This window comes from Ranitomeya variabilis, chromosome 4, assembly GCF_051348905.1.
Source record: "Ranitomeya variabilis isolate aRanVar5 chromosome 4, aRanVar5.hap1, whole genome shotgun sequence".
Taxonomy (NCBI): domain Eukaryota; kingdom Metazoa; phylum Chordata; class Amphibia; order Anura; family Dendrobatidae; genus Ranitomeya; species Ranitomeya variabilis.
The window spans coordinates 462,437,668-462,449,403 of NC_135235.1; the positions used below are offsets into that span (position 1 = coordinate 462,437,668).

At 42.5% G+C, this 11,736-nt stretch overlaps 1 protein-coding gene across 1 annotated transcript; it reads left to right on the top strand.

Moving 5' to 3' along the window:
* Positions 1-100: 100 nt before the first annotated feature.
* Positions 101-7,606, top strand: ZSWIM3 (zinc finger SWIM-type containing 3). Its single transcript, XM_077251676.1, has 2 exons — positions 101-545; positions 5,509-7,606. Exons 1-2 carry the CDS (start codon positions 355-357, stop codon positions 7,541-7,543), a joined length of 2,226 nt encoding a protein of 741 aa, XP_077107791.1. The 5' UTR covers positions 101-354; the 3' UTR covers positions 7,544-7,606.
* Positions 7,607-11,736: the final 4,130 nt, after the last annotated feature.

The window sequence follows — 11,736 nt, forward strand, 5'->3', positions numbered from 1 at the left end:
AACGCCTTGCGGCCTGCGTAACCGTATCTATGATTGGCCAGATTTTATGGGCGGTGTCTGCGTTCTGATATAAAACGTTGTTAAAGGGGCGTGGCATAAAATCGGTTTGGAAACCGGAAGCGGTTGTATAGTGTGGTCTTTTAGCTGTGCCCACCCAAGGGGGAGAGAAGTAGCAGTAAATAAGGCAGGAGCCAGTGAGGGCTGCTTCATTCACCATAATGGTGCAGAGACAGGATGCATGTGAAGCCCCACAGTCAGTGTGCCCATGAGCCCCACAGGCCATTAGTGAGTGTATGAAGCCTGGGCAGAAAGCTGTACTTATCCCTCCCCGTATATACGGTGACCGCCACATCCATGGACGACCCGGACAGCAGCGATCGCCTGATGACCATGCTGCTGGGCACCTGCTTCCTCAACTACGCCGACTTCCAGGGGTTCTTCGCCGCCTTCCAGAAGGACAACGACTGCAGCTACAGCATCCAGAGCAGCGTGTCTGTGCACCACCACAATAGCAAGTTCAGCATCCGCATACGGCCGGACATAATGTAAGGACCCCGCTGGTGGGAGAGGGCTATCCGATCACTTCTCCATAAGAGGAGCCGCACTTGTTACCCTTATTTGATAACAAAGTGAATCCTTATCTTGCAGCATCTTGTTGGACCCTGTAGGTCTTTCTTTACTTCCTACAGCAATTATGTCAGGTACCAGGTTTGTGATTGGCTGCAGCGGTCATACCCTTGTACTTGAGATTATTGCTGTAGAGAAGTAACTAAAAACAGATGGGGACTTCAATAGTGATGAGAGTATTGGTAATTAGTTGATCACGTCTCCTAGTTATCCACCCCCCTAAGTCATAGACAATCCCTTTAACCACTTGTAGACCTCCAAATGACTTACAGGTTTATTCCCAAGTTCTTTTTTGGGTACATTTGCAAAGTGTTTCAAAAAAACAAACACGAAATATTGCAACGTATTAAAATCATCTTTATTCTCCTTTTTAATTCTATTATGTAAAGCTCATTGCTTAGTTAATTGGCTGCCTCTGCCGTCTCTCAGCACAGGCTGGTCTCCTATAGGGCTCCTTGCTGTACAGTGTGCGCTGCAAAGAAATGGGGCAGGACTGACTGACCCCCGGCTCCAATGCAGAGCGAGTGTCCGTCAGGGCCGGGGGTCTCCTTATACTTAGAGCGGTGACTGAAACCGGAACGCTGCTGGGAGGAATAATCTTCATTTTCTCCCGCTCCCGTTTGGCTAAGTGCAGGCGCCAGCTGAGTTAATAACGCTATAAACCTGCAGATTTTTTTAGTGACTGGTTTAATTCATGTGAAGCACCTGAGGGCAATTGTTGAATACCTTGTGGGGTGCAGTTATTCAAATGTGGTTTTGTTTGGGGCTTTTCTGACATGTGGGTCCCTGAAAGTCACTTCAAAAGTGAGGTGGTCCTTAACAAAGAAAAACTGAAATTTCCTTGAAAAAAAAATGAAGAATTGCAGCAAAACTTTCAACCCTTCTAGCATCATAAAGTAAAATGACGTTTGAAAAATACTAAATGTTATTTATTTTGTTTGGTGTGACTTAAAAAGCATAAAATAAAAAATACAAAGTTTGACCATGTTAAAATTTTCAGCAACTGTCAAATATTTTCATAAATGCAAAACAAATGGGCCTAAATTTACCATTATGGTAAAGTTCAAGGTGTCTCCGGCAGTCTCAGAATCGCTGGGATCAGAAGAAACCTTCCATAGTTATTACAACATAAAGTGATGCTTGTCGGAGTTGAAAAATAAGGCTTTGTCAGGAAGGTGAAAACTGGCTTAGGCTGTAAGCCATGATCTCCTGCTGTAGCCTCCATGTCCTGTCGTTCTGGTCTCATAGTATTAGATGTCATCTTGTGACTACCACATCCATAGTGATTCAATGCAATCACAAGGTAGGCCAGGAGTCCAGCAGCAGATGACAGGTGCCATTTTGAAAGGGTTGTAAACTTAGAAATAAAATGGTGTGAGTGGCTTAAAAAAAAGTATAATGTAATTCCTCACTAATCTTACTGTGACACCACCCAGTCCATCATTGGTCTCTACTTCCTGATGCAATAATGACTTCCTGACAAAAAGGCAACTGCAGCTAGTCACTCACACAGGTGGGTTACCTTTGCGGTGGTGTTGAGCGGGCCTAGAAAGTTGAGACTGGGAAATGTCTTGGGAAGAAGTTTTTTCTGTTTTTTTTTCTCTTAAGGGTATGTTTCCATGTTCAGGAAACGCTGCGTGTTTGATGCTGCGTAGAGCCGCAACGTCAAACACGCAGCGTCCTGATGTTACAGCATAGTGGAGGGGATTTCATGAAATCCCATCTCCACTATGCGGTAAAACACACAGGCGGCAGACCCGCGTAAACGGACATGCGGCACGTCTTTTCAGAACGCAGCATGTCTGTTTACAAAGCGGCGCCCTGTAAATTTACCATAGACTATCATTAGATGCGATAAAATCGCATCTAATGATTAGTCACATGCGTAGAAACTGCGTACACGCAGCTTACTACGCATGTCTGCCGGCTCACCTGTCCCGCCGCCGGAAGTCCCTCGTCCACTGCAGTTCTCGCGATAACTTATGTTATCACGAGAACTGCCGTGCACGTGACCAGGAGTTATCTCCGGTCACTAGTCTGGTTCTCGCAAACAGCTGATCAGCTGATTGTGAGAACGCTGTAGTGTAGGTGATCGCTGGAGAGTTATCTCTGGCGATCATCTACAGGCTCTGCTACATCTAGATGTGAGGCATCCAGATGTAGCAGAGCCGGACTCGTCTAGACTGTGTGCACATACAACATGCAAAAATATGCGACATGCAACATGTGACAACATGCGACGACATGCAACAGCATGCGACGACATGCAACATTCATAACATACAATACATACATATAGACATACAGTACATTAAACACAGAGTACATACTCACCATCACTTGTCACCTTGATCACCGAAGCCAGTGTCACCTGTAACAAATTATAAAATAATAAACAAACACTATACTCCCTGATGCGCAGATATCCAATTAAAACGAGTGTCCCACGATGATCTCCCGTGGAGAGCAGCAGCATCAGCTGATGCCACCGCTCTCCAGGGGCTCCAGGAATACAATGATGGAAGTATCCTTCCACACTGTATTCCTCTGCCACTGTAAAAAATAGTCCCTAGTCTCACTTGTGGCTCTGCTGTGTGAGAAAGTTCCCACGCAGCAATGCCATAAAGTGAGACTCTGAACTAAGGTAACCTCAGTGATGCACTGCAGGAGCCATTGTCTCCTGTCAGTGTGTCACTGAAGGTCTATAGAGCGGTGACATCACCTGATGTCACTGTTCTATAGGGGAGATCGTCGTGGGACACTCGATATTAATTGGACTGCGTCGGACAGGGAGTATACGGTTTATTTTTAATTTTTTACAGGAGATCGAGTATGGTGAGTATGGTTAAATTAAGAATATTAAAATACTTTTTTTCTGGCTGTGTCTTTATTTTTTTTTAACCCTTTCACTACTCTAGGATTAATAATGGATAGGCGTCTTATTGACGCCTCTCCATTATTAACCAGGCTTAATGTCACCTTACAACAGCAAGGTGACATTAACCCCTTATTACCCCATATCCCACCGCTACAGTGGAGTGGGAAGAGAGGGGCTAAGTGCCGGAATTGGCGCAACTTACAGATGCGCCATTTCTGGGGCAGCTGGGGGCTGGTATTTGTAGCCGGGGGGGCTCTCTAGGCTATGAATATCAGCCCACAGCTGTCTGCGTAGCCTTTCTGGCTATAAAATATAGGGGGACCCCACGTCATTTTTTTGGGGGGTCCCCTTAATTTAATAGCCAGTAAAGGCTACGCAGACAGCTACGGGCTGATATTCATAGCCTAGAGATGGGCCATGGGTATTACCCCCTTCCCAGGCTACAAATATTGGCCCCCAGCCGTCGGCGCAGAAAATTGCGTGGAAGCCCACGCCGGTTTTTTCTTTCAATTTTTTTTTTAAAATTAAACATTGCTTTTAAGGCCAGCGTCAATACCCGGCACTGCCGCTGGCACTCGGGACCGGAGCGTTCAGCTGCATAGAAATACATGCAGCTGCACGCTCCGCTTCCGAGTGCCGGTGGCAGTGCCGGGTATTGAAGCGAGAGACTTGTGTGAGTTTCTTGCGAGTGTGACCCCGGCCTAACGCAGATTTCGTGTGTGTGTCTTTATTTAAGGCTGGGATCACACATGCGAGAAACTCGGACGAGTCTCGCATCTTAATACCCGACACTGGCGCCGGCACTCGGGAGTGGAGCGTGCAGCTGCATAGAAATACATGCAGCTGCACGTTCCACACCCGAGTGCCGGCAGCACTGCCTGGTATTAAGATGCGAGACTCGTCCGAGTATCTATCTATCTATCTATCATCTGTTTATCTATTATCTATCTATCGTATCTATTATCTATTTATTATCTGTCTATCAATATATCTATCGATATATCTATTGATATATCTATATAGAGATATATTTACAGATAGATATATCGGTAGATAATAGATATATCGATAGATACCATAGATAAATACGATAGATCCATAGATAGATGTGATAGATAGATACGATAGATAGACAGATACGATAGATATGTATCGTATCTATCTATTGTATCCATCTAACGTATCTATCTAGCTGTGTGTGTATACTCTTCAATGGAGTATGTAAATGAAGAGGTTGGACAAGAAATGACATCACAATTCTTTTTTTTCTTTTTTTTTGTATATCTTTATTGAGCTTACTAAAACACATACAAATCTGCATTAAAAAAAACGCATCGAAAAACGCAGGTGACCTGCCAGTAACCTCAGGTGCAGATTTGAGGCAGATTTGGTGCAGATTTTACCTGCGTCAAATCCTGATGCAATCCTGAATTTGGACACATACCCTAAAGGGTATGTGTCCACGTTCAGGATTGCATCAGGATTTGACGCAGGTAAAAATCCTGACCAAATCTGCACCTGAGGTCACAGGCAGGTCACCTGCGTTGTTCATGCGTTGTTTGAGCATTGTAAGGACACGCTGCGTTCTGAAAAGACGCGCCGCATGTCCGTTTCCGCTGGTCTGCCGCATGCGTCTTTTAATGCATAGTGGAGACAGGATTTCATGAAATCCCCTTCACTATGCTGTAACATCTGGACGCTGAGTGTTTGACGCTGCGGCTCTCCGCAGCGTCAAACACGCAGCGTTTCCTGAACGTGGAAACATACCCTTACACGTTTGAGGTTGACAAACAAGGCATGTGTTCTATATGTTAGCTGTACATGAGGGAGCTTTATGGGGTTTTAACTGCACTCTATCACGCAAAACAACCTGGTATGTACTTGCATAGCTGGAAACAGCAACACACTTAATCCCCCCCCCCCCTTCCAAGTTGGAACAGATAACCCTCGATCACACTACCTTCTTTGTCATTTAACCGTGTCCATTTATTTCTGCTTTTCAGATACACAGAGGTGACGTTTTGTTGCTCCAAACTTCAGGGACACAATGGTAAAAGAAAGCTCCATGATATTGTCTGTCCAGCCTTTTTTGTTCTGCATTACGATGTGGACCTAGATCGTTTAGTGGTTAAAGAAGAATGTTCAACTCACAACCATTCCGAGAATACAACATCACCTCAAGCATCTATTGTTCATCCACCTAAAATGGGAGACCTGTCACCTAACTCGGAGGTCCCACTTAAAAAGATTTGCAACAAAAGTCTATGTCTGTCTCCGAAGAAGGAAAATGACCAGAAGGAAGTTCTACAAGACAGCCAATCCTCGTGCAAGCCGAAGAGTAATTTGCCTTCAGAAATTAAAGACATTGATGATGAGTTCAATAGCAAACTTACATCTGCCACCATCAAAGACTCAAGTCCTGAGGCACTATCCATAGATGCTTTTTCACGTGTTGATGGTTTCGTTAAAGACTTCCAAAAAGTGGATGCCGGCTCAAAATCCTTGCTCACGGTCGGAGTTGAAAACCAAGTGGAGCAACTTTGTTTCCAAACAAGTACTATGAGTAACTGGTTCCTAAAGTTTCCAGAGAGCATTTTGCTTCATAAGGTTTCTAGCAAAACTGGATACAGTCTGTATGCATTTCTAGTGGAAACCAAAGAACGCATGGCTAAAATAGTTTACTTTTCGTTTGTAAAAGAAGAAGATGCAAAAAACATCTCCAAAGTCCTGGAAACGTTTAAACTTTTCAATTCTGAATGGACAAAGGTAAAATTTATCCATACAGATATAGCTTTTAAGCAAGTGGATGTTCTAAAGGAAGCATTTCCATCTGGGCAGGTCTTGCTTTCAGTCTATCACACAGCACGTCTCATTGAAAAGAAGACCAAAGGATCCTCTCAATTCATGTACTGTTTCAGTAAGATGATTGAAGAGGCAATCTATCAGACTACTCCTCGGAAGTTAAGCTTCTTGGCCGAGAAACTTGAGCACAAATTAAATAAAGACCTCTATGCTAAACTCTGCAAAGAGTGGTTTTCAAATGAGCTTCTATGGTACATGCATGTAAAGAAAGGCAAACTTTCTTGTAGGACTTACATGGACAGCGTAGGAATGATCGATATGACTATCTCTACATGCCTTACGAATCAGAGTTCAATGGAAAATGCTATCCAAAAGTTTCTTAAGTCTGCAGACTGTTTCAACAAAGAAGGGAAGAGCTATGTTTCTTCAGACATTTCCAACAAACTGTTTGAATCACAACCCAAAATTACTAAAAAAAAAGTACTCCCCATCCTGCCTGCACAGACATCTCCCCCATGTGCTTCAAAGACCTCCTCTAAACCCATGAAGAAGAAAGCCACTCGGCAGGTAAACACATTTACCTTTCTGAACAATGGGCTCAATGTAAACCCAGAGACAGGTGTCTGGAGACCAATTATAGTATCAACTTCAATGCTTCTGTCCCTAAAAGAGTTATGCACTGATATTGCCTTTCAGTTGTGTTCAAAAGAGTGGGAAGTAGTTCAGAGATCTACTCATCTAATCACTAAGCGAACTAGATTTACTACTGTCCAGATCCTAGAAGACACCCACATTGTGTCTTTAAGTGACCATTCTTGTATGTGCTATTTTAACAAGGGCTACAAATTGCCATGTCGTCATATTTTGAGCATGCTTTATTTATACCAAAAGCCAGTGGAAGAGAACATGGTGAGTCTCAGGTGGCGTAAGAACTATTTGCAACCCATCTCGGACTCTAGTGTGTATGGTAAGGTCTTGCCCTACACTAAAACCGAGGCAGAAACCATGGCAAGGATCAGCATAATCAAGAGTTTGACTAAGGAACTGTATAATCTGCTCATGCAGTGTGATGTAGAAGAAATGCAAGACAGGATTTCTACGTTACAGATGATGTCTGATATTTGGCACAATGACTCAAACGACATGTCAATATTTCCGAAACAAGAACAGGCGCCTGAGCTCCCTTACCACTGGGTGAAGATAGAGCCGATAGAAGAGGAAAACTGTTCTGGCTGAGCTGTGTAGGCTGGATCATTAAATCCTCTTTGAGTTAAAAAAATAAACCTGATCTAAATGAGATTTGTCAGGCTCAAGCTTTTGATTGGACAATTCATCTGTTTTAAGTTGACTTTCAGCAACACTGGAATATACAAAAAAAACTTTAGGAAATGGCATCTTTAATTTTCCTATATAATAGGCACTTAGATGAAGAGTTCTTACCAAGCCTGATAGGTTAAGGAGGATCTATTCATACTAGCCACATCATTAATTAGCGGCTGCAGAGCTCAAGAAAATGTAAGTTTTTATTTTGTAATTTCCCCTCTCTGTTGTGGAGATAATAATAGCTTAAGTTATAATTTCTGAAAACATTCAGCTTGGTGTTACCATAGATTTGTCTCTGGGTGCGTGTACTACTTCCCTTTCATGAGGTTGACCAATCATAAAAAGGCAGCAACACACAGGGGAAAAAAAAAAACATGCCTTCCTCTCCTCACTGATCTCTGCAGCTACTGTGTAGAGATACAGCAGAGCTCAGTTTTTTATCATTAAAAAATAGTTCCAGATCTCCTGGCAGTCAGTGTGGGGGAAGGTGAGAGTTGAAAGCAACGTGAGATGAGATTTGGAAGGGTTTATAATGATGCTCAGCTCTGCTGTATCTCTATTCAGTAGCTAAAGAGATCTGTGAACAGAGGAGGGAGTTTTCTCCTCTGCATGTTATTGCCTGCTTGTGATTGGTCACCCTGATGCAGGGAAAAAGGAACACTCCCCCTGAAACCTCTTGTAAAGCCTAATTGAACTTTACATAAATTAAAAAAAAAACTTTCCAAGCAAATATCTCTACAATGAAGGGGAGAAATGTAAAACATTAAAATCTGTGTTCCTTAGCACTGCAGCCACTATTCCATAATTTAGACACTGTGACATGCTCACGCTGGTCTAAGGTCTTCTTTAAAGGGGTTGTCTGGGTCTTGCTCGAGGAGCTGGATGCAATTCCAGACACTACTGTTAGACTAGAGCACTGTCAAAGAAATAAAGGCAGACCCAGTTCTATAATCCTGTATAAAATGTTCAAAATAGTTTTCTGTGATTTGGGATGTTATGTCAGTGGGGGGAGAATGACTCCTGGCACACCTGTTCAGCTGATTTCAAAGAATGGGGGCATTTTGGCTAGCACCACATACTGTTCAGTGTTTAGCAGGCACAGCTCGGTACATTTTGTAGTGATTGGGACTGCAATGTAATACCAGACATTCGGTTGTAGGACATTGAGCTTCAGTGCTAAACACCATACAGTTTACGGTGCCGTGCCTGGTAAATAATAAAGGAGACATAATCGGTGGGAATGTTTGACATTTGCTTCATTTCCATTGTTCTGAAATTGGTGGTCTGTTCTAAGACTGCTACTGATGACTTAAAGTCCCAGAAGAACTCTCAATACAGGTGATTGATAACGTTCTCATGACATAGCTGCTCTCAAATGTCCTTTCTAGCTGGCTACCAGGGACAGTTTACAGCCCCCCTACTATGTTTATGAGAGTAGTACAGTGTTTTAACAACTATTAGATGACCAAGTTTAACGTCAGAGGAGCTTTGACTTGAACTTCCTTTTCCAACATTTCTTTGTTTTAGAGAAGACCTGTCACCAGGTCAAAAGAGTCTAGTTTTATTTTTGGTTGGTGCTACTGTGAATATTCCTTTTTTTAAAAAAAAAAAAAACTCACCATACTTTTCCACAGAATATAGGGCTTTTTAATTGGTGCTAATATTTTTAGTTTTCACCAAGGAGCCGTGCGTACATGATGATAATGCTGAACCGTCTAAAAACATGCTCCCAGAGAATCCCATGAGCCACAAAATTGACAGTAAATAACAAAGCCCATATCTCTGGGACCAGATGAGGAATTAAAAAAAAAAAAAAAAAAAAGCCTTTGGAGTAGTGGGAATAAAATATGAGCAAAGACTGCCCACTTTTGACCTAGTGATAAATCCAAATACAATGTTTGAATAATTTTCTAGATTTCTTCGAAAAATGAGAGGTGGAGTGTGGTTTCTGTAGACAGCGGCTACGTCTCACTGTAGGTCTTTGGACGCAACTAAAGTTACGGATGCGCTTATTTATGTAGATGAAAATGTTTGAATTTTCAATGTGAAATGAATTTCTATTGTAGTGAAATACTTGAAATAAAGTTGTATACAGTTTATATGAAACATTTGTTATGACACCATGACTTTATACAGTTCTTTAGTTTTGTTTTATTTTATTATGTACCTAAAAGGCTATCAGTTCATTTGTTGGCATCAATGCGATCGAATTTGCTAAAAAAGGGCATTTCCAATAATATTTACACATGGACCTTGCCATTAAAATTTCATATATTTATTAGTCTTGTGTATTATTATACTTCATGGGAAACCGGAAACGATATATCGTTGGAAAGGTGGATGCCAGACCAAGGCCATTCAAAGAGGATTAGTATCGGATGGGTCATCGGTCCTATCGTATCACTTGCAGAAATGATCCAACCATCAGGCGACGAGGTACCTAAACTGATAACTTGGAATATAGTGTAGATCCACTAGACTAGATAAGTGGTAAAAAGTTATTTATTATACTCACAAAAGTATTTAAAAATATACTTAAAAACAAATGGAAGGAACAATCCACCTACCTTGACGTGGGCTGCTCTTTACATTTGTTTTTTAGATCTGTTTTAATTATCTTTTTTTATAAGCTGCAGCACTCAAATTTAGTAAGGAAAAATGCGGTGGAATGGCACGATGCAATGTTCCCAATCATCACTGGCGTCACTGTATCTGCCCTCCGACAAACTGCACGTGGAGAGGAAGTCTGGGTTGAGCGGCAGCTTCATGTTCAGTTCGTACAAAGGCGCAGACAGTGATGCCAGCACTGATTGGGCACCAGAAATCACGTGTCACAACACCGCATGCCAGCCTCGGGGAGAGCGAGTGCCGACACCGCGGGAACGGCGCTGGCACGGGAGGCGAGTATAGGCTTTTATTATTTTATCGAGGCCGAACATTTCGTTTTAGACGGGGTTGTCAACAACCTCTTTAATTGAAAAAAACACAACAATGGGGTAATTCTGCCCTCGAGAAGTAATAGGACAGATGGAATCTCTAATTCTTTGACCCCCGTAGCTTTTTTCAGTTTTGCGATTTCATTTTTCGCTCCCCTTCTTCCCAGAGCCATAACTGTTTTATTTTTCCGTCAATATGGCTTGTTTTTTGCAAGACGAGTTATACTTTTGAATGACGCCATTGGTTTTACCATGTCGTGTACTAGAAAACGGGAAACAAATTCCAAGTGCGGTGAATTTGCAAAAAAAGTGCAAAACCACACTTCTTTTTGTTTGGCTTTTTTGCCAAGTTCACTAAATGCTAAAACTGACCTGCCATTATGATTTTCCAGGTCATTACGAGCTCATAGACACCAAACATGTCTAGGCTCTTTTTTATCTAAGTGGTGAAAAGAAAATTCCAAACTTTGTTAAAAAAAAATAAAAAGTTGTGCCATTTTCCGATACCCGTAGCGTCTCCATTTTTTCTGATTTAGGCCTATTTTTTACGTGCCGAGCTGACATTATTATTGACACCATTTTGGTGCAGATACAATTTTTTTTTGATCGCCCGTTATATATATATATATTTTTTATTTATTTATTTTTTTTTCTTTTGGCATGCTTCAATAGTCTCCATAGGAGACTAGAAGCTGCCACAGCCCGATCGGCTCTGCACATGGAGGCAATGATCAGATCGCCTCTACATAGCAGAGTTGCTCACTTGCTATGAGCGCCGACCACTGGGTGGCGCTTACAGCAAGCCAGCACTGACAGCCATAGAGGTCTCCTGGTGACCTCAGGTTGTCAAGCCAATAAACCGGTGTCCCGCGATCACGTGAGGGGGGTCACCGGTGTGCGTATTTCCAGCACGATTGCTGGAAGGGCGATTTAAAAGCCGCTGTCAGTTTGACAGCGGGCATTTAACTGGTTAATAGCCACAGATGGATCACAATTCTATCAGTTGCTATTGCGGGCACGTGTCAGCTGTTCAAAACAAGCGGACATGTCCCTGGAAAGATGTGGGCTCATCGCCGGAGCCCAAATCAAAGGGAGGGAGACCAACATCTGCGTAAATGGACGCCCGATGTTGGTAAGGGGTTAACTAACAGGTAATTTTTCATTTTGGCA

Excerpts from the sequence above, each read along its gene's own strand:
- ZSWIM3 (XM_077251676.1), top strand. The coding sequence starts at position 355 with ATGGACGACCCGGACAGCAGCGATCGCCTGATGACCATGCTGCTGGGC. Across the intron at positions 546-5,508 it reads CGCATACGGCCGGACATAAT|ATACACAGAGGTGACGTTTT; the intron begins GTAAGGACCCCG and ends TCTGCTTTTCAG.